We start from the raw sequence: 22,850 nt of genomic DNA, 5'->3' as shown, positions 1-22,850 counted from the left end.
TAAAATTCCTTCCTATATTGAGCCTAATTCTGCAGCCCTATAACTTCTATTCATTGGTCAGAGTTTCCCCTCTGGAGTTAAGCAGGGTAAGTCCCTGATCTCTAGTCCACCTAATAAATATTAATCCCTATTATGTTCATCCATTTAAAATGTATTTTTTTCAGAGAGAACATCTGGATCCCTGATTTTTTTTTAAGAAACTAACCCAGAAGTTAAGACTCTGGTTTCTAAACCACCTAATATATATATTAGTCCCTCTTACGTTCATCCATAAAATAAATGTATTTTTTTCTTTCAGAGAGAACATCTGGATCCCTGATTGTTTTTTAAAGAAACTAGCCCAGAGGTTTTAAAGCTCAGAAATCTTAGTGATGTTTTGTTGGGTCTGACAGGCACTGGACATACCTTCATAAAGCATTTTCGCCTGGGGTTCTTGCCACGGTCATTCATTGGTGTGTGGAGCTGTACAGCCTTGGAGCCCAGAGTTAGATCAGGAATGGCTGGCTCTGCTTCTGATGTGTCTGCCAGTTGCCCAGAGCAGTGGAAAGCTCCCTCATGGGCGTAGTCTGCAGCTATCTCAAAGGGGTCGGTGGATTTCTCATCAGGACTCGATCCATCATCACTGCTCCTGGCATGGCAGAGAATCAGGGACCGGGAAATGGAACGAAACTTTTTGGATTTCCTGCTCTTCCCAGCACTGCTCTGCTGTTCCATCTTCAGCGAGGAAGTGATGCTGCCCCTTTTCCTTTGCTGCTCCCACTGATTTGGCACAGACGAGGAGACTGCTTGATTGGGTTTTTCAGAAGCCTCATAAGGTCCTGGAAGAAAAAGGAAGAAGAAAAAAGGAGTGGTTAGTTGCTACTAACTAACACAATCATTGGAAAATCCTGAGCAAACCAAATAAACATAGCCTCTCCTGGACAGCAGCAGCCACATGGTGCCTCATGACTTAAACTGCTCCCTTTCACTCTAGTTCTGGACTCTGAGCTCCCTAACCAACCCCTGTATCCTTCCTTGCTGCTATTTTGGGCTGACTGGGACATCTGAACAAATGTCTCTGGGTGTTACCATACCTTCTGGCTCACAGACACAGTATGATTAAGCCCCCAATGGACAAGATGGCATAGAATCATATTCCTGAATCATTAAATACTAGAACTTGTTGGGGGCATAGTGACGGAACCCTGTAATCAAACTTGGGAGGTCTGAATTCTGGTCCTGGGTTTGATACTTGGTTCTGTGATATAAGGCAAGGCAGTCTACCTCTCTGGGGCCCAGTTTCCTCATCTATAAAATTAGGTGATTGAACTGGATCAAAGATGCTCAACCGGAGGTCCATGGACCCCTAAGGGGTCGTTGGAGAGATTTCAAGGGATACGTGAATTTTAATAGGAAAAAATACATCTTTATTTCAATATAATTGGTTTCCAATGTAATCCTATGTATTTTAGTTTACACACTTAAAAACATTCTGAGGAGTCCATAGGCTTCACCAAATTGCCAGAGGGGTTCATGAAACAAACATGGTAAAAAAAAAAAAAACCTGGTCTATATGATAGTCAAAGGCCCTTACAATTCTAATATTCTCACAAATCTAGTTCACTGATTTTATTTATTTATTTGTTTTTTTAATAAGGAAACAAACCCAGAAAGCCTTTGCCCAAGGTGATGTAATTAGTAATTCAGAAGACCAAGAATCAGAATTTTAAAGATAGAACAAGCAATCTTAAAGACATCTAGTCAAACTACCTCATTTTACATTTTGGGAAACTGATGCCCAGGAAGGTTGAATGGCAGAATCCAGGATTTAAATTCATATCTCCTGAATTTATACCCTCAAGAGCTCTGTGACTTGACACCCCTAAGTGGGGTGTGATCAACCACAGCAGGGAAAGACTGATCTCATCATCCCCACCACATTCAACATACTTATACCTACCATTTTCTGATTACAAAACAATATCCCCATTTCTACTCCTCTGTTTTCTGTGTACACTGAAAACACCCAATTTTTCCTTCCCTATGCCATGCTCCTCAGAGCAGTTATAACCAGAGGTGGGTTGAAAACAACATGTAGGAGCTAATTGTTAAATTTTCATAGTGTGTATTTATACCTCAAAAATCCACAAATCCTACAAATTAGAGCTTGATCTATTGTTGATTTCCAGAACTAGATTATGGGGAAAAATGTTAATAGTTTAAATTTTAAATATGTTTTAAAAACAAATACATACATATGTGTGTATATATATATGTATATATATATATATATATGATGTGTGCATATCTGAAAACTGGTTGTTAAATATTTATCAACACATCCTTAGTTACAAGCTAATCCCAATTTAGTTATATGCAAATACACAACCCCAACCTGTACCCCAGAATACCCACAAGGGTTTGTTTGGTTTTTACTGATAAGGATGTGTAGTCAAAAAAAGGTTATAGACCACTGATCTAAGTAGGTGGGCGGCAAAAGATCAAATTTCCTTATTCCTCTAGTTAATAGCACTTTCTCTTTTAAAACTGCTTTTCACATACTTTGTATTTATTTCTTTTCATGCATATCATGTCCTTCTCCCTCTTTCCTGCCCCAGTAGAATGTAAGCTCCTTGAGGACAGGGATTTCTTCATTTTTTTTGTCTTTGTATGTTTGGGACTTAGGTAGACAGTGCTATGCACATGGTAGGTGCTTAGTGAATATGTGTTGGAATGAATTGAATGGAATTTTATTTTATTGAGGAAATTCAGTTTAATTTACTTAAATGGGGGAAAGGATGACAGGGGAGAATCACTGCAGCTTTTTCTAAAGAAACATCTGATCTGAGACCAAGCCACAAAATAAAAATCACATTTCTAACACAATAATATTCATGAACTGTTATTGTTGGACAAAAAAAGAAAATGACCTCTGATTATTTGCCATTTACCAATATTGGTCATGGATCTGAGAGAATAAAATGCATTTACCTCCTCTTGGTGAGGAAGTGGCAGATTGTGGTGGCAGAATGTTACCTATACTGCCAGACACCATCACTCTCTCTAGGCTGTTTCTGTTCAACTATTTTCCCCTTGTCATAAGGGAGGGTCTAATTATAAGGGATATAGTGGGAAATGATCATCATCTTTAAAAATAAAAAAGAAAGCAAATGTATTTATTTACTTGTGTACATGTCATTCTCCCCCTCCCCAACCTCAAGAAAAGTGTAAGCTCCTGAATGAAGGATTGTTTGACTTTGGGCTTTATATCCCCAGCACCTGGAATAATAAGTCCTGGTACCTAGTAATTTGATAACTGTTTGTTGAACGAAATAAAAAATTGTTCCCTAGATGAACCTTGTAAATATTTGGGCTGGTAAGGGAAGTTGGTGAGTATATCTTAACCTTAGGCAGTTAGGTGATTCTGTGGATAGGATGCTGGACCTGGAGTCAGGAAGAACTGAGTTCAAATCCATCTTTAGACACTTATTAGCTGCATGACCCTGGGCAAATCATTTAACCTCTGTCTCAGTTTCCTCAATTATAAAATGAAGATAATAATAGCACCAGCATCACAGGATTGTTGTGAGGATCAAAGGAGACCATATTTTTAACATGCCTAGTATAGGATGGGGCAAATGAGACTCAAATAAATGAAATGGTTTACACAAAAATCCCACTGCTAACTAGCTGTGGAGCCTGGACAGGAAGCCAAGGTTTTCAGATGCCAACGCTAGCTAGGGCTCATTCTCCTAAGGCATGCTTACATAGAAGTTAGCTTGCAAAGAGGCATTTATAAAAACAAAACACTGAACTTAATTCTTCCTGTTCTGTAACAGGGAGAGCAGGAAGTAATAAAGCAGTGGAGCCCAGCCTTAGTGCGAATGGGTTGGGGAAGACAGGGTGATGCTTTAAGGAGGGGAGACCTATTCTTCTCTTGCTCTCCGGACTTTGTAGCCCCAGTAGGCAAATGCTAAAGGGAGGGGGTGACTAGGGGGTAAAACCAGAGAGCACTGCACTCTAGGAACATTTACCACAGGGCTCTCTATTTTCTCTAAGAGATTCCTAAACAGATTTTTTCCACACTGCTTTATAGCATGAAGAAAAGTCTTTCTCTGCCTGCCTACTGCAGAGCTAACAGGAGGGCTGCGGCAGCAGCAGCAGCCAAGACTCTCCAGGGGTCCGCAGTTATTAGCCATACTGCTGAAGGGAATTAGGAGACAAGAGTGGACAGGAGAAAGAGGAGAAAGAGGAGGAAGAGGAGGAAAGTTATTTTCTTCTCTGCAGCTTAAGACAGTATGTTATTTTATCTGCTTGATCTGAAAGGAAGAACTCCAACCCATAGAAAAGCAGCTTATAAAGATGAAAGATCCCTCGTGATTCTAGGGAGACTCTGTGGTGCAGTATGGTCTGAGGGATGCATCTGAAGTCAGAAGGTCTGGGTTTGGTTCCAGGCTCAACCTAGCCTCTAACTGCCCCAGGGACTATGGGCAAATTACATAAACTCTCAAGACCCCTAATTAGCCACATGTAAAATGAAACTAGATCAATCAAACAGCAAGCATTAATTAAGCTCTTGCTATAATAGAACACTGTGCTAAGCATTGGGAAGACAAGGAAAAGCAGAAGGGAAAACTTGGCTTCAGGGAGCTTATATTCTAATGAAGGAGCCATTAGTTACACATAAGGCTATACTCAAGACACATACACAGTAGACAGAAGTGAACTAAGAGCTCTTCCCCCTAGGTTGCTTGACTCTGCAGTGTTCCTATAAACGTGGTGCTACCCTAAGGCAGGACAGGAGAATGAAGGTATCATTTGTTTTATGTACAGTTGGGACACACCTGTTCATTGCTGATTTAGAGTTTTACTGGCTGTGGTAGTATTTTCTTCCTTCTTTGTAATTAGGGTTCAAGATGTTGGGCACTCACAGCAAATGCCTCCATGAAAATAAATGTCAAAGAATATGATTTGAACAAAGAGCTTAAAACCTAAAGTTAACCAAAAGCTGGAGAAGTGGATCCAGGCAGGATGCTTTTCAGGCCTAGGAAAGTTAGTCTTGTGAGCCTCAATTAATCCCAGTGAAAAACAGGATATAAAGTAAATCCTTTCCCCATTGGCTTGGTAGTTAGTAACCATGCGGGAAAACTTCCTGAGAACATATACTGTCCCAGGAGTCTCTTCTGGAGAATGCCTTGAGATATGGTAGGTAATTTGTGGACTTGATCTTGAGCGTTCCTAGGTTATAACTGATTGTCCCTGGAGCTAGGGCCCACACTGACTCCTAGGAGGAATAAACAAAGGAACATGATAACCAAAAGCCTCTAGGAGAGACCAGGGTCAAGATGAATCACTGAAGACACCATAAAGGCCTCACAAGGAAAGAGATCACCACTCAGAGCTGACTCCCAGCCCAAGTTCCATGAGATTTTCTTTATTTCTTGATTCAATTGTGGCATCCTAGTGGTGGGCTAAAAGCCACAAAACCAGGCTCTCAGGGACACAGAAACTGAACAGGAGAACAGGAGAAGCACATGGTTTTGCATGTTACAGGAAAGTAGAAACAGCTGGCAAAGTTGCCCAGATAGCATTGGATGACAGAAGATTAGCTGATTCCAGGGTGCTCAGAAAATGCCAAACATGTCACAAAGAGTGCTAATTCAGCTAGTAATGGAAGAGACCAACAGTGGACCATAGATGGGAAAAGCAAACGCCAGGAATGGCAGATAAAGGCAGCTCAGGACATCCGGAAGAAATACCAGGTCAAATCATGACCATCAGGAGACTATGAGACAGGCATTTGAATGATCAAGAAGAACAAGGCAAGTATAGCATGACAGAAGAAGAAAAATGCCCCAATTTCTTTTAAAATGCAACAGGGTAGAGTCTACAGCTTGACTTATATTCCTACAGAATCCTAAAAATATTTTATTAGACAATTTGTGAACATGGTGATCACTAATAGCCAGCATGATTTCTTTCAGAATAGGTGATGCCAAACTATACTTTTGACAGAGAAAATGTCAGAAATTGTAGATCAGGGAAATGCAATACACCTTGAGTTCTCATATTTCACTTGTTACCAGTGGGGTAGACAAGCCAGCCCACCTGAATCAGTAGGGTATCCTAGGGAGAGACAGGTTTCAGGCAGGTCAAACCACCACTATCACTGCTTTCACCATGGCCTCCCCTCAGACCAAGGTGGAAACAGCACAGAAGTCTGAGAAGAGGTAGACTTCATACATTATCAACCCTGGGGCAGCGAGGTGGTGCAGTGACTAGAGCACTGGCCCTGGAGTCAGGAGGACCTGAGTTCAAATAAGGCCTCAGACACTTAACACTTACTAGCCGTGTGACCTTGGGCAAGTCACTTAACCCCAATTGCCCTGTCTTACCCCCTCCAAAAAAAAATAAAAAGATTATCCACCCTGTTCCCAGCCTTAGAAATGAATATGATTTTATCGACAGAAATGACTTAAGGAAGATGTATTGCAATCGAATTTGCTGCTGCATTGTTAAAGAACACTGGGCCTTTCCAAAGGATCGGAAGCTGAAACCTATATGTTTTTTCTGCCCCATTAGAACATGATCTCCCCAAGAGCGAGATCTGTCTTGCTTTTCTATTTATATCTTTGGTCCTTAGAATAGTGATGGTACATTAAGTGCTTAACAAATGCCTTTTCAAGTCATTCATTCACTCATTCATTCAGTAAATCAATCAATCAACAAGCATGCATTAATCACCTGGTATGTGTCAGATAGTATGCTGAGGGTATAAAGAGAAAGAAAAACATAGTGCCTGCCCTCTTGAAGCTTACATTCTAAAGGGGGTGCCAACATATACATAATCATATGACAAAGCCATTCATATAAGCCTTGCTGACAAAATGGATGGATGTGGAACAGACCATAGGATGGATAGATAGATCCAGAACTTGTTGAATGAGCTAACCCAAATTTCAATAATAATTTAATAGGAACAAATATAAAGTTCTAAACTTGGGTTAAGAAAAAAACTCTTATAAGTATATGCTTTCTCCTCAATCCTTTTAGAATCCTAAATCCCTCTGAGGATGGACCAAGGTACTACTTGCTAAGCAAAGCCTTCCCTGATCTCCTCCGGTTGTTATTAATGCAGTCTCCCTCCTCAAATTTATTTGTTACAAAAAGTAACCACCTTCCCAATACCTAGACTCTATGCATATCATTTACATAGAAATGAGTTCCTTAAGGACAGGTATTATTTACTTTTTGCTTTATAGTACAGCACCTAGGGAAGTACTTTGTATCTAGTAGGTATTTCATAAATTTCTACTGCATTCTGAGGTTAGTGAACTAACAATTCTATGAACTTGATATTTCATGCTTGCTTGTTAGTTCTATTCTTTGTATAGTAAAATATAAAGGCATTGAAGTCAAGAATTGTTTTCATTTTTCATTTCATCCCTTCAGTGACAGGCAGCTAGATGGCTCAGTGGATAGAGAGCTGGGCCTAGAGTCAGAAAAAACTAAGTTCAAATCCAACCTTAGAAACTTACTAGCTATATGGCCCTGGGCAGGTCACTTATTTCTGCCTGCCTTGGTTTCCTCATCTATAAAATGGTGATAATAATAGCACCTACCTCACAGGGTCATTGTGAGGCTCAAATGAGACAATATTTGTAAAGGATTATATATAAATGTTAGATATTTCTATAATTATTTGGTCCCTAATAGTTAAGGTAAGCACTTAATAAATGCTTGTTGAGTTGAATTGAATTGAAATATTAAACCTTACCTTGGAAGACTTGCAACTCCACAAATATCAGCAGGTTGCAATGCCTCCTTGTATTACTGATAGATGGTTTCCTGGGGTGCCATGACCAAAAAGAATTCCTTATCTCATATCCAACCCCATGGAGATGAGCTTCTCTGAATTTAACCAGGCTGATCCTTGAACAATAGATTTAAAATCCAATGCCAGACCCAAAAGCCTTTGCAGCTTGATAGTTGGGACTTTTAAGGTTTATACTTTACTGACCTAGCCTTGAAGAACTCAGGGTCACCTTCATGTCTTGGTGAGGCATTAGAGCACTTCAGACCCTATCATGCCTTGTGTGGATTAAAGGAGGAAGTATTTTCATTCTTTTCCAGACCAGGAGAGCTGGGGAAGTCTAGGTGCTCCAGGAGACCTCAGAAGGACTGACCCCCAACAAAAATGTCACTATCCAGGCGTATATGGTGGTGTGGGCCTGTTAGCAGATGAAGAAAGCTGTACAGTGAGTGATCTATGTTTGAACTGTGAATACTGACCCTCTTTCCTCCTAGGATATTTTGTAACAGGTGCCTTTCATTTTTATGCCTGTTTTCTCCTCTCTACAGAATCCAGTGGCATTCTGCCTTCTTGCCCCAAATGCAAGTTTAATTCTGCACAAGACAAGAGTGTGTGTGGCACAAGAATAACTAAGGTGGGGCTGGATCTCACTGACCCTCTCCAGCCAAGGGATAGTGTTATTTCAGGCCACACAGCTGCTACCAGGTGGCTAACAGCCAGCTTAGTTGCCAGGGAAGATTCATGGCCCATTGGTTTCTAGTGTTGCCAAGATGGTTTCTGTATTCTATCTAGTACAATGTAGACTAGGCATTCAGTCAGCACAGAGCACCTTAGACCCTCCTACCCACAGTGCACCTAGTTACTTAGGTCCAATTTATAGTTACCCTAATAAGATGAGATGCTATTACTAAGATGGACCTACTGTATCCCCAGTCTTTAGGCTGAATTATTATGTGAATATTGAATAAAACCATGTATTTGAAAATGTGTAAAACTCGATTCTAATTATTAATATAAACCAATATACTGATATATATATATAGAGAGAGAGAGAGAGAAAGAGAATAGACACACACACACACTTAATAAAAGCACTCCAAAAATGGAAATTCCATATACCCACACACAAATTTAGTGATCTTTTCCCATTTCTAAGAGTTACTGTTGGCTCTACATGAGGTTCCCCAAATCACATAAGACAGTTGCTGATATTGCATATTAATAACTAAAATTTATTGAACTGACCTTGCTGCTTCTTAAAATTATCTCTATGTTATGCAGAAGAGAAAAGAAGATAAGAGCATAGATGAGGAAAAGAGAGGAGAGAGGAGAGGAGAGGAGAGGAGAGGGGAGGAGAGGAGAGGAGAGGAGAGGGAATGGAGGAATTACAGGATAGAGAAGATGGTTTCACCTTGGAAAAGAAAAGGAATCCATTTTATTTTCTATTATTATTATATTTACATAATGTTACATATAGCTATAATACTATATTGTCTATTATATTATTTATATTCTATTGTTTTCTATTAATTAATGAATGAATCACTAACATTTATTGATTGAACAATTGATACTATACTATATGCCAAGCACTGTGTTAGGTGCCAGGATACAGATACAAAGAATGAAGCAGTTTATCCTTTCAAAGAGCTGACATTCACCTGAGGTCTATTGTTACTCAATTTGGGTGAAGTAAAAGCTAGTCTAAAGTCTTGGTGAAACGATTTCTGATAAACAGGTTATTTCTTGAAGTGATTGGACATCCCTTTGTTGCTACATTTCTGTTACTATGACAATCTTGTTTTTTTGTTTTGTTTGCTTTTAATTTTATAGCTGCTCTAAGCTGACACCCTCATAAATTTCAAATAATTTGACATTTTGTACTTATAAAGCATCCTAGTATCTTAAAATACCTCATAGGTACTAAGTGAACTACCTTCTTATCGTACCTCATAGGACTCTGGGTCACTGGAAGTGACTTTCAATCCAGCCTCTTCATTTTGCTGATAAGAAAACAGATACCCTTAAATGACTTACCCAAAGTCAAAACAGCTAACAAAAAGCAGTGTTAGGATTCGAAACCAAGTCCTCAGATTCCAAGTATAGTACCTTTACCATTCCTTCGCTGTTTCTGTTCATGTCAACACTCAGAGAAATCATATCCAGGCCTGGAGTGGAATATAAACTTTTCCATTCTATTTCTTGTCTTCCAATGTCACCACACCCAGTATTCCTTTCTGTGTTCAATACCTGTACACAGCATTGCTGGTTCCAGATCTGCTAGTTCAGCACATATGACCATACACAGCCTCAGGGCATCTGTACAAAGAAGGCCACTGCTGCCTGAGTAATTTATTACCCCCACTACCCAAAGGATCAGATTTCTTTTCCAAATACTGAGAACCCTAGGATCACAATCCAACCCAACTCAACCCCCAAGTATTCCTTCCTAACCCTCCCCCTACACATCCCCTCTAACCCTCTGGGAGCCTCCTTAAAGTACACAAATGACTTCTCTAGTTGACAATGGATTCTCTGCATATAAATTATATACAAACGGGGAAAATTATAGGTAAACAGTCTCATATGAACAAGACCCCTCTAGTAATAGAGAAAATTTGTTTCAATACACACTTTGATGTTAGTCTCTTTGTCACCAAGAGATAGTATTAATGCTAGTCCCATTTCTACGGTGCTTTAAGACTTAAAAAGGAAAAAAAAAAGTCCATCAATATGTGATATCTTTTCTCGTTTTTTGTTCTAATATTTTAAAATGTGATCTTAATATGAATATTAACATTTAACATTTAAGACTTTGAGAGAAAGAAAGCAATTTATGTTAAATTTTAAATGTCTACATTTACATACAGAATGAGCATACTGTTGATGCAATGGAGGGCCTCTAGCTCTGAACTGGCCTGATTGCTAACTGAGGTGCTAGGAAATGACTAGGGCCAGATGGACCAGCCTTTGGTTCTTCCAAGGGCCAGCATGTCTGGGGCCTCAGCCAGGATGTCAAGACCAATCAACACTTACCCAGCAGGCCCTCTAGAAACCACCTTTGCCATGGAAAGCATTTAGCCAGAACTGCAGACCCCTGCAGATGAGAAGGGGCACAGCCCTTGAGCCCACTCAGACCCAAATAGGTGTACCCCTGCCACTTTCTGTACCACCTGTGGCTATATCTGAGGGAAGGACAAGGACAAAGAATAGGAAAGAGGAGGAAGAAGAAGAGAATGGAAAGGGATAGATGGACAGTGAGAGGAACAGTAAAGGACAAGAAAAAGAGAGGAGAGGGATGGAAAAAGTGGAGGTTAAGGGGGAACTGCACCAGCTCCCTGCTCACTCATCACTTCTCCCCGACTTCTCTGGGGGACAACAGTGAAGGCCCCTTCCCTTTTGTTGAATCCGTGGACCCTATTCCAGAGGAGATAGAACTTCTAATATCCTTCTGATCTCATATGGGACCATGTCTCTCTGAATTAATTTATGAAAAAGAAAAGGGTCTATTCTGACCTCATAACTTTATCATTATTGAGAAATCCATATAAGTTAACAGTGTCTACTAATGCATACTGGATTCTGCTCTCTAACCTAGAATCTTAGAGAGTGGCCCAAGGAACTGAGAGGCTATGCAGGGTAACACAACCAGTATGTGTCAGAAGCAGGCTTTGTTCTCAGATCCTGACTCCAGGGAAAGCCTTCTATCAACTAAGCTACTTGTTTATGAAAATGGGGTGGAGAAAGGAGAAGGCACCATCATTCAAATGAACTGAACACCCCAAGAATTTGTTAATAAAGGAACCATTGTATTCTATTCAAAGTCACACAAACCAGGATGAAACAGTTCTTTTCCATTCTCTTTACTAGTTCTCTCTTCCTTCTTTCCCCAGGCCAAGGTCCAGACATCACATTTCTCTCAGCTCCACTAGTCATGGAGGACCCTGGGCAGAATAGCCACTCACCTGTTCTAGGTCAAAAATGCCCTCCTCCCAACCACCTGAATCTTGAAATTTCTCTTAACTGACCCTTCTCTTTTCTAGCACAAATCTTCCAGAAACACTGAGCCAGCTCTGCATTAAAGGCTTCTACTCCCCTTCTGAACTTGCAATTTCTCAGGAAGTTCCAAATTTATTCCAAACTGTTCTTCCCACTTCTAGTGTCACTGTCCAGGGTTTATAATCTCCCATCATGTCTTCCAGTGGTTCTTTTGTCTTGGTGTGTATCCATATTTAGCACAAACAGTACCATAAGTATTGTGCAAAGCCTTCACACAATTCTGTTTCAATAAATATATGTTGCATGAAGGTTTCCATTCATATTACCCTGACCCCAGCCCAACAGAGACTACTTCCAATCCATATGTAATTTGGTCAAAAGTGGGACCTTACCCTAGGGTGGCACCAGTTGAAACAGTCTAGCAGTAACTCTCCCAGAGGTAGAAAGTCTGAAAAGTTTCCAGAAAATCAAGTCTTATCATTGAAACCCCCTATTTCAAAAAGCTTCCTAGGAACCTGGGCAGACTTTCTTTTGCTTCTGGCTTCTAGCATGGAAAATGATGGCACCTAAGAGCTGAGAGGCTTCCCAGCTCTCCTTGATCCAGCAGCAAGACTAGATGCTGAGTGTCACAAGAGTACAATCAATTATTTCCAAGGTCCAAATCACTCCTATTTCCCTCAGGGCCCATACCTTTTTTATATTCTTTTGCTCCCTTGTTCCATAGAGCACTGCCAATAGACATTGGCTAGTTTTTTTGAATTCAAATCAAATGCTACCTTTCCACCCAACCCCCTTTTTCTCCCTCCAAGCTTCATTTTACAGATCTTACACCCATCATTCTCCTCCCAAATCACCACAGCACCAGTAATTGGAATAGGGATATTAAACCTAGCATTTATAAGGAGAAAACCCATTTAGGGACACTTCCTAGACCAGGCAGCAATGCTCTGTTATTAACTAAGCAGTGGAAAAGTTAGGCATTGCTGGTGCCTGCAACAAGAGGAGGTTTTAAATTACTTGGTGGTAATAGCATAATCTCTAGCATCCCGTTTTAAATGAGAATCTGATGAGCACTCTCAGTTTCAGGCTTGAGTCTTTCCAGGGAGGTAGAAACATCACTGATGAGTTGATTTCCAAGACTGAGAAAGGGGGGGAAAGGGGGAAACATTGGGTGGGGTAGGAAAGAAAGAAAAAACCAGGGGATGATGACTTAACTCCTTTCAGGCAATAGTAAAGATAATTTGCAGAAATGAGTAGTATTAATTATGGAGAATTTTCTTAAAGCAGGGAATAATTATAAAAGAATTCAAATGAGAATTAAAACTTGACTTCTGTAGGGACCGTTTTTCTTCCTAGGCCTGGCAGAGAGAGAGAGAGAGAAAAAGAGAGAGAGAGAGAGAGAGAGAGAGAGAGAGAGAGAGAGAGAGAGAGAGAGAGGAGAGAGAGAGAATAATTGAAAACACATCCACATAGTCACATGGCTTAGCTTCAGTAATTTTATTCAGGTCATTGGAACCAACTATTGTTTCCTAATTGAAGAAAATGTCAGCAGAGCTAGAGAAACACAGCCCAATGTGAGTCCACTCTCTGGAGAATGGGGCGTTAGCCCTCCAGACCTGGCAAGCCCTTGTGAGACTGGCGTCTATGTTATGCCTTTTTACTTCATTCTGGGCTCCCTGGGCCATTTACTTGATCTCTGTCTTTGCTGAAGTTTTCCTAGATTTGCTCTATCTATGAAGGAAGAGTAAACTGAATTAATCAAAGGCAGAACTTCCTGGACTGACTGAACAAGGACCTGAGAAGATGAGCCAGATGACTGCAGAAACCAAGGAACTGGAAACCAATTCCTTTTCCTTCTCATGCAGGAAAATGAAAAGGACCTACGCTCCCAAGGGACAGATAATACAAGCCAACATGGGCTAGTCCAGTGACATGCCCTCAGATCCTGTCAGAAACTTCCTTTCCAGTTACAGGACTTTCATCATAGGCATGCTCCTGACAGGTGTTGACAATGGCTGGGCCATTTACTCTGCTGAACCCCAAGGCAAATATGAAGGTAATTGGATAGCAAGGAAATCAAGAACTTATTCATTTCCCAGGGAGTTTAGAAAGCTATTCCGTATCAACACTGATAGATGCTATATCATTGGAAAGAATCATTAAACACTTAAGCAAACATATGAGTGCTAGCTTGGAGATAGGAGAAATGGTGTTCAAATCCTAACTCCAACATTTATTGGCTATATAAGCATGAGGAAGTCACTTTACTCACCTAAGCCTCAGCTTCCTCACCTGTAAAATGGGCATAAAAATAATAATACTTGAATGAGTGACCTCACATGGTGGCTGTGAGACAAATGTTCATAAAATCTTGAAGCACCAAAGAAATATGACTCACCGTCCTCATTATTATTGTTGTTGTTGGAAAGACAATATTGTTCCCACATAGGAAAATATGCAGCATTGGATTACCCCAACTACTAGATTTTTCTGCCCTTACTCCCTTGAGGCTGAATGCTGCTGGAGGAAGTCACACCATTCTGTGACTGGGTCCGTTACAAATTCATGTTATGTAATCCCAACCTGACCCTCACTACAGCACAGCAAAACTTTTCTTCGTCCTTTATTAAATCCTTCTCCCGTAACTCTTAACAGCTGTGTCAAATCTTCTCCTTTAATCCAGATTCCAATGCCTCCCCAACACCCTTGTCTCTCGGTAGGCATCCTCACTCCCTACTTTTCTGAGAAAATGGAGACCATTCTTCATCAGTTTCCTTCATCTCCCCTACTTCATACCTCACAAACACTTTACATCTTCACCCATTCATTCCATTTCTCTTTTATTCTTGTCCCAGAGGAATAAGTCCTTTTCCTTGGCAAGACCAACCCTTCTACCTGTGCTCCCATGTACCCTCAGCTCCATTCCTTTCTGTTCTTCCTAAAATTCTTGCTTTTTCTCAGTCTCTGACTCTAATATTACCTTCTCTTCCTCTCTATCTCTCTCTGTCCCCTCTCTCAATTCCTCCTTATACACTATCTTCTCCATTGCCTACAAATTCCTAATGGTTGCTTCATCTTTTAAAAAAAGCTTAATCATATCATCCCTTCAAGCTGTCATCCAATATATTTTCTCCCTTTTATTGCAGAATTCCTAGAATCATCTACACTCTCTGTAACCAGTCATTTCTTAATCCTGGCCCTTGGCCTTATAACCCCACCACTCCGTCATCTTTTCTCTGTGCTCAATCACCTTGAACTCCCTTTGGTTCTTGATGGCTCTTGACCACCCCCTCCTCCTCCTGGACACTCTCCTTCCTTGGTTTCCATGACATTGTTCCTTCCAGCTTGACTGTACCTCATTCTCTCAGTCAGTTAATAATTATTTAAATTCCTACTATGTTCTAGGCCTTGTGATAAGTGCTGGGGATACAAAGAAAATAATTTAGAGTCTAAGGAGGAAGACAACATGAAAACAGCGATGGACAAACAAGATACATACAGGAGAAAGTGGAGGTGATCAACAGAGGGAAGGGACTAATAGGAAGGAAGGATGGGAAAGCTTCTCTTGGAAGGTGGTATTTTACCTGGGATGTGAGGGAAGCCAGGACAGAGCTGAGGAGAGACAGAGCTCCAGGCATGGGGAAATAGTGAAAATGTCCAGTCTGGAGATGGAGTGTCTTATGTGAGAAACAGGAAGGAGATGTGTTGCTGTTTCCCAGAGTATGTAGCAGGGAGTAAGGTGTAAGAAGACTGGAAAAGTAAGAGAGGGTCAGGTCGTGAAGGGCCTTGAATGCCAAACAGGATTTTATATTTGATCCTGGAGATGTTAGGAAGTCACTGGACTTTACTGAATGGGGGGGGGGGGGTGTAATGGGAATGTAAATTTTAAAGATCTTCCCTGCCCCTAGGCTAAAGTGCACCTGGAGCCTGGGGTGGGAGGCTTGTTTTTCAGTAGATACTTTTCAATTGGGCAGTGAGTCAATAAGGTTATTACATTCTCTGAGCTATATAAGCCCTGATGTGTAGCTTTGTTTTGGGGCTCACTTACCCAGATGTTGATTTGTTATGGATGTAATGGTTGGACAGTTTGGAAAGCTGTCTACTTGATCTGTTTCTGTTTTGATAATTCTGTCTGTATACTCTGAAGTTTGGGGTGCTGACCTTCTTCCCCTGAACTAGGTAAACGATATATGTTTGACTGATTAAAGTAAGCTTGTTAACTCATTCTTTATCAAAGCAGATCCAAGAACCTGTGGTGGCAGCGACCCTGGGGACTCTGGGATGCTTGCTGCTACAGGTGGTAAGGCGAAGGTGACATTGTCAGATTTGCATTTAGGAAGACTAATTTGACAGTTAAGTGGAGGATGGCCTGGCGTGGGGAGAGACTTGAGACAGAAAGAGCAAGCAACAGGCTATTGAAATCATCCCAGTATAAAGTTATGAGGGTCTGCACCAACAGTTACCACAGTATCAGAGGAGAGAAGGGGTCATGTTTGAGTGATGATACAAAGGTAAAATCAATAAAACTACAACAAACTGGATTTGAGGTGGGGGGAATGAAAGAGAGTTGAGGATAACTCCTAGAGTTCAAGCCGTAGTGACTGGGAGGATGGGAGTTCGACTTCCGTGCTGGATCATCCTTTCCCTCCTGCCCCTAAATACAGAAGTCCTGTAAGGTTCACTCCTGTACCCTCTTCTGTCTCTTTACCCTGACTCCTTCAGTGAGCACTTCTGTTTTCATGGATTCAGATTATCTCTACTCAGATGACTCCCAAATGTTGATTATATATGCATATATATATATATATATATATATATATATATTCCAGTCCTAATCTCTCTCCTCAATTCCAGTCCTATATCTTCAATTGCCTGCTTAAACATCTCCTCCTGCATATCCCATCAGTATAGCAAACTCAATATGTCCAAACAAACTCAATATGTCCTTCTTCACTAAGCCTGTCCTTGCTCTAAACTCACTATTTCTGTTGCAGACAGCACCGTGTGATAGTAATGGCATTTAAAGATTCCCCTGTATTGGCTTGGTTTTCAAATTGATTGTGTTAAAACCCAGAGCTTGTTAATCCCACCTGTGGGATGGCCTTGTTGATGTGAAAAGAAAGTCCTGAACTGGGAGGAGCTGGTGATGTAGATTTGGAGAGACACTAGAGAGAGGCGGAAGATCTTTTTGGAAGCAGCACCTCGTGGAGAGAGAGAGACTAAGAGAATTGCTGGTGGCCGCTTTGAATTGCCCTGGACTTTTGAGACCTGCCCCCTGAGCTGCCAAGGACTGAGGAGACATGGCTGTTTTGCTGGTACTTTGTCTGTCTGTTTTGATGTTATTTTGCCAGATTTGTCCACTGGTGAAAGACTGTCCTGGTGAAGAAGTCCTGGAACCTGGCATTTGGTTAAGAAGCCCTGAGACTGTCCTGCAGACAGAGAGTGAATACTGTCCACTGGTGAAGGACAGTGCTGTTGTTGCAGGGGTCTGGGAGCCTTTCTGTTGGTTCAGAAGCCCTGAAGAAGGATTTTCTTGTTGTATGTTTACAGAAATCCTGGGAGAGGGCTTTGCTAATGTGTTCAGGGGTTCTAGGGCTGTTCTACAGACAGAGGATAAATTCATGAAGGGACTGGCAATGTATCTTATGGCCTTGCTAAGCCTTGTCTCTCCAGGAACTAAGATTGCTGAGAACTTGCCTCGTGTCAAGATGAAGAAAAGACCTCCATTTGGGTATTAAGTGCTGTGTTTAAACTTGATGTAACTCTGGGGTAGATTGAATTGTGATCCAGGGGTGGGGAACTTTTGACCTTTCTGTGCTCTGTGATTGAACAAATGAAGGTACTTTACTTATGTTTGGAAACTAATCTCCATTTGAGAAGAGGGGCTTTGTGGTGGAACAAATGAAGGTATAGCCTAGGGGTGGAGAAGTATTTAGAACTGAGACTTTGTAATTGATTGAATGATTGGAAGGTCCTGGGGTGGGGTAGTCCTTGGAGATTATTTAATCACCGCTTAGTAAATGCTGTATTTTGAATGATGTCATGTTTTGATCTTCTCTGTTCTTGGTTTGTTACTGAATAAAATAGAGAGCACCTATGCTGGTATTTTGAACCTGGGAAGTTGCCTTTGCTTGGTATTACATTACACACCGTTGTCCCAATCACCCAGAACTGTAACTTCTATGCCATCAGTAACACTTCCCTCTCCGTCACTCACTTTGAATATCCAATAATTTGCCAAATCTAAATGATTCTACTTACACAGTCCATTCAGACATTTTTTTTCAGTCTTGTCTGACTCTTCATGACCCCATTTGATATTTTCTTGGCAAAGATAATGGAATAGCTTATATTTCCTTCTCCAGTTCATTTTTACAGATGAGGAGCTGAGACAAACAGGGTTAAATGACTTAACCAAGGTCTCACAGCTAGTAAGTATTTGAGGCCAGATGAGTCTTCCTGACTCTAGGTCCAACTCTCTATCCACTGCACCACCTAGCTGCCTCTACCTACACAACTTCAGTCATAATCAATCCCTTCCCTTCACTGAAAGAGCAACCATCCTAAATAAGGCCTTCATCACCTCTTGTTTGTAATACTTAGTATTTTTCTAAATTTCCCATTGCTGCCAGTCTCTCCCCTTTCTAAATGTCTTTCACACAATTGCCACAATGATGTTCTTAAGGAACAGGTCTAACCATATCACTCCTCCATTCATCAATCTTCAATAGCCCCCCACAGTCTAGTTCTCCTCCACCTTTCTAGCACTGGGAAATATTTTACTATTCCCCTTCCACCGTTCAAACTTCCAGTCGAACTGGATGACTAAACTCACAACTCTGTACCCTAGATGTGCCTCATAAATTATGTCCCATGCCTGTACTGCACTCACTCCTCGTATTATCTTGGAGAGGCAGGATGGAGCATTTCACATCAAGAGGACCTCAATTAAAATCTGACCTCTGATAGGTAATTAGCTTCATGGTCACGGCCAAATCACCAAACCTCACAAAGCCTCAGTCTCTATATCTGCAAAATCCAGGACACTAATTCAGAAGAGAGTATGGGATGATAGAAAGAAGGCCAGCATCAGAGTTAGGGAGGCCTAGGTACCAGCCCTTCCTCATGTAGATCCACTAGACTCTAATGGCTTAAAACTACACTAAAACTTTGGGAACATTCTGTGCATGTATGTGTATATGTGTATGTGTGTGTGTGTGTGTGTGTATACCTATCCAGTTATCCCTTCCACATCGTGACCTTCTCCATAGTGGTTCTGATATATCACAGGTTGGCATAAAACATTTAATGGGAATTTGGGGAGAGTTTTGCAGAAGCTGCAGATAACACACAAAATCCAACAGATAACGCTAAGCCTATGACCAAGCACTTAACTCACATTTTACAATAAGGTACTGTAAACACCCCCATAAAAGAAAAAGAAAAAAATTCACACTTCTTCTCTGGTATGAAGAGAGGGCCAAAGAATTTTACATGGATTTTCTACATCTCAGGGCCACTCCACAATGTGGAAGGGATAATTGCATACATAGATTAATAGATAGCTATATATGAAGTAAATATATACACACAAATACATATACATATATGTGCACATACTTATATATACACATACATATATGTCTCCAGCCACTAAAGTGATTTTCCTAAAATATGTCTGATTATGTCTCACACACACGCACACGCACACACACATACACACTCCTACTCAATAAACTCCAGCAGCTTCCTATTGCCTCCAGAAGCAAATATAAAATGCTCTGACATTCAAAACACTTTATAAACTAGCTAGCTCCCTCCTACCTCTCCAGACTTTTTACACCTTTCTCCTTGTCATGTACTCTTTAGTCCAATGATGCCGGCCTCCTGGCTGTCCCATGAGCAAGACATTCTATCTCTCAGCTCTGGGCATTCTTTCCGGCTGTTCCCCATGCCTGGAATGCTCTTTCTCCTCCACTACAACCATCGACCTTGCTTTAAAGTCCCAACTAAAATCCCACCTTCTTGCCTTCCCCAAACCATCTTAAGTCCAGTGCTTTCCTTGTGTTAATTATTTCCTATTTAACCTGCATATAACTTGCTTTTATATATTTGTTTGCATGTTGCCTCTCTCATTAGACCGTAAGTTTCTTTAGAGAAGGGACTATTTTTTGCTTCTTTTTGTATCACCAGTATTTAGTACAGTGCCTGGTACAGAGTAGGTGCTTAATAAATGTTTGTTAACTTGTATTGAATATTCTTATCCACACATATACATATACTTATAAAACACATGTGTATATACATATATAGATACATGTACATATAGTTATATATGTACAAGTACTTACACACCTATATCTGTACATATTCATATACATAAACATATCTATATATACATACATACACAAATGTGTTTGTATACATACCCACATACATACATACATACACATATACACATACATAAACAGAATATTCCCAAAGTCTTAGTGCAGTTTTTAAGGTTATGTACAAATATAGGTTTATATTGAATAAATATATATACACATATACATATACATACACAAACATACACATACATAGACTAGCTTTGTGGTCTTGGATAAGTCACTCAACCTTTCAGTGCATGACGCAACCCTCTAAGACCATAAGTAAGTACTTCTCAATTTTTTTGGTGTCAGGACCCCTTCACAATTAAAAGAAAATTTGAGAACCCCAAGGAGCTTTTGTTTCTGTGTGTCAAATTTATCAATATTTACCATATTCAAAATGAAAATATCCTATGAGTATCATGAAAATAGATTCCTTGAAAGGATCTTGGGGATACCCAGGGGTCCCCAGAGCACACTTTAAGAATTTCTGTTGATGTAAAAAAATATATAGTTTATGTGTATCAGTGGAGCAAGTATCTACACAAGGAGTTTGACAAATCAGGAAATCATAGGCCCTAGCCAAGAAAAGAAAGTAATTATTGCAGATGAAATACTGAACTCTTTAGAAACCTAAATGATAATATAAATGTCAGTTATTATTTCTGCCTGTCAGAGTCCTTATCTTCTTTTGAGCCCCAACTGAGATGTCACCTTACCTACTAACCTTTCTTTGGTTCCCTCACTTCTTGTTATACTTTGGTTCTTCAATTTTCTCTGCATTTAATCTGTGTACAGGTTGTATCCCCCTCCCCAGCAGAATGTAAATACCTTCAAGGCAAGAACTGTTTCCCGTTTTGTCTTGTATGCCCACTTTAAAATAGGACACATTTCGTGAGTATTTACTAAACTGAATTCACCTAAATGTTAAACATATTTTAGCCTCTAGAGTCTTTGAAAGCATATAAAGTTTTATATATATATATATATATATATATATACACACACACACACACATGTGGGGTGGGTGGGTAGGGGTACAGGACCAGATTATATTCAGATTTTCTGACAAGTTTTCCCACCAAAGTGTTTGCGACCATATATAACATCACAACTATAGCTCACTAGGCAGAATGGAGAAGTAGCAAGACACGACCCCCTCCCCAGCTCAAAAAGGTGGCACCATGTGCAATCAAACAAAGCAACTAGTGACTGCTGATGCTCATAAAATGCCATCTTTGATCTTGGACTTGATATAACTTGGCTTTAATAACTCCTTCCTTCCAGTTATATTGATATAGTTTAAGTCTTTCTTTGATATTATTGGCTGCCCTCTTCTACATCTGAGAGAAAAGACTATCTCTCATTCCTCTGGCTATTTTGACCTTTGGTTCTATGGACCAAAATATCTATGTTTCTGTTGCCATGTTCCTACTTCATCTTCTCAAAGCCTAGAAACTGACCTTTACCATGGAGAGCAGCCAGGTTCCCTATTCTTCAATGAACTCAGTGACACAGATGAGATAGGACAGAAAAGTTACATTTAAAAATTGAATAGTTTGGGGATGGGGCAAAGGCAGAAGAGGGATTGGTTTGTCATGTGGAAAGAGATACCTGATCCAAGATGAGAATAAATAGCCACATCTTTGGAAGGAAAAGCATGTATTAAAGAAGTTTGGTGCTAGGATTCTAGAGGTTTGGGGCTAGGATTGGTCTTACTTACTATTTTCATGTGAGATTAAAAACAACTGTAACCGTGCATAGAGAACTGGCCTCGAAGCCAGAAAGACCTGGGTTCAAGTCTTCCTCTAACATATATTGCCTATGTGACTTGAGAAAATTACTTAATTACCCCATGCTCTAGACAACTCTCCATAGCTATATATTGTAGAGAAGATGATTCTAGAGGAAGTTTCCTCATCTTAGAGTTCCCAAAAGCAATTAAATCACAGATGTAGTCCCTCTCCCTGTAAATGATCTGGAGGAGTTTGTATAAAAGTTTATATGAGTTTTTCCAATATGATGTGGGTAACTTGTAGAAAGTTTTCATAAAACTGTGGGAACCCAGAGTAATAACCTATCTAGATTTGGGCACTAACTGGTAAAGTTGATAAAGGCTTGGAATCAGGAAGGCTCATCTTTGTGAGTCCAAGTCTGTGTTACCCTGGGCAAGTAATTTAATTCAGTTCACCTCAATTTTCTCATCTGTAAAATGAACTGGAGAAGGAAGTGACTAACCACTCCAGTATCTCCTGCCAAGAAGATCCCAAATGAGGTCATGAAGAGTCAGACACAACTGAACAACAACAAAAAAGATGTACATCTCTTATTGCCCTCTTATATCCAATATGAAATTTTGGAGTAGAAGTGTATATCTGGAGCCCTTTGGCAATCTGAGGATTACCAAAGGACCCCTCCTCAGCATGTTCTTAACTATAAAAAAATGAAATACATAGGATTGCCAGTGAAACCAGTTCTACTGAAATGGGTACCAATTTTTTTTAAGTTCATTGATGATAATATGGTAAAGAATTCCTGCTTTCAAAGGGCAGAGAATTCACATCCAGCTCATTTGAGTTCACAGGTGCTACTATGATGATGAGTTAACAAAGGAATGTTAAATGCTAACCTGATCATTTGAAGGAAAATTAAATAAGATGCAGAAATAGTGGATACCCAGGATTATTGAC

The 22,850-nt window shown here is 40.3% G+C and overlaps 1 protein-coding gene across 1 annotated transcript in view; it reads right to left on the bottom strand.

Moving 5' to 3' along the window:
* IL16 (interleukin 16) overlaps positions 1-22,850 on the bottom strand; it is a 167,970-nt gene that overhangs the window by 112,098 nt on the left and 33,022 nt on the right. The window contains exon 2 of the mRNA XM_069098690.1: positions 406-818. Within this exon, the coding sequence (XP_068954791.1) occupies positions 406-818 (413 nt within the window). The remainder of the gene's footprint in view (positions 1-405; positions 819-22,850) is intronic.

The sequence above is a fragment of the Petaurus breviceps genome, unplaced genomic scaffold, assembly GCF_028583685.1.
Source record: "Petaurus breviceps papuanus isolate PSGF00001 unplaced genomic scaffold, PetGlider_PUasm1.0 37, whole genome shotgun sequence".
Classification (NCBI taxonomy): Eukaryota; Metazoa; Chordata; class Mammalia; order Diprotodontia; family Petauridae; genus Petaurus; species Petaurus breviceps.
Note: the sequence above shows the minus strand (reverse complement) of the source record. Positions and strands in the feature narration are given on the sequence as shown.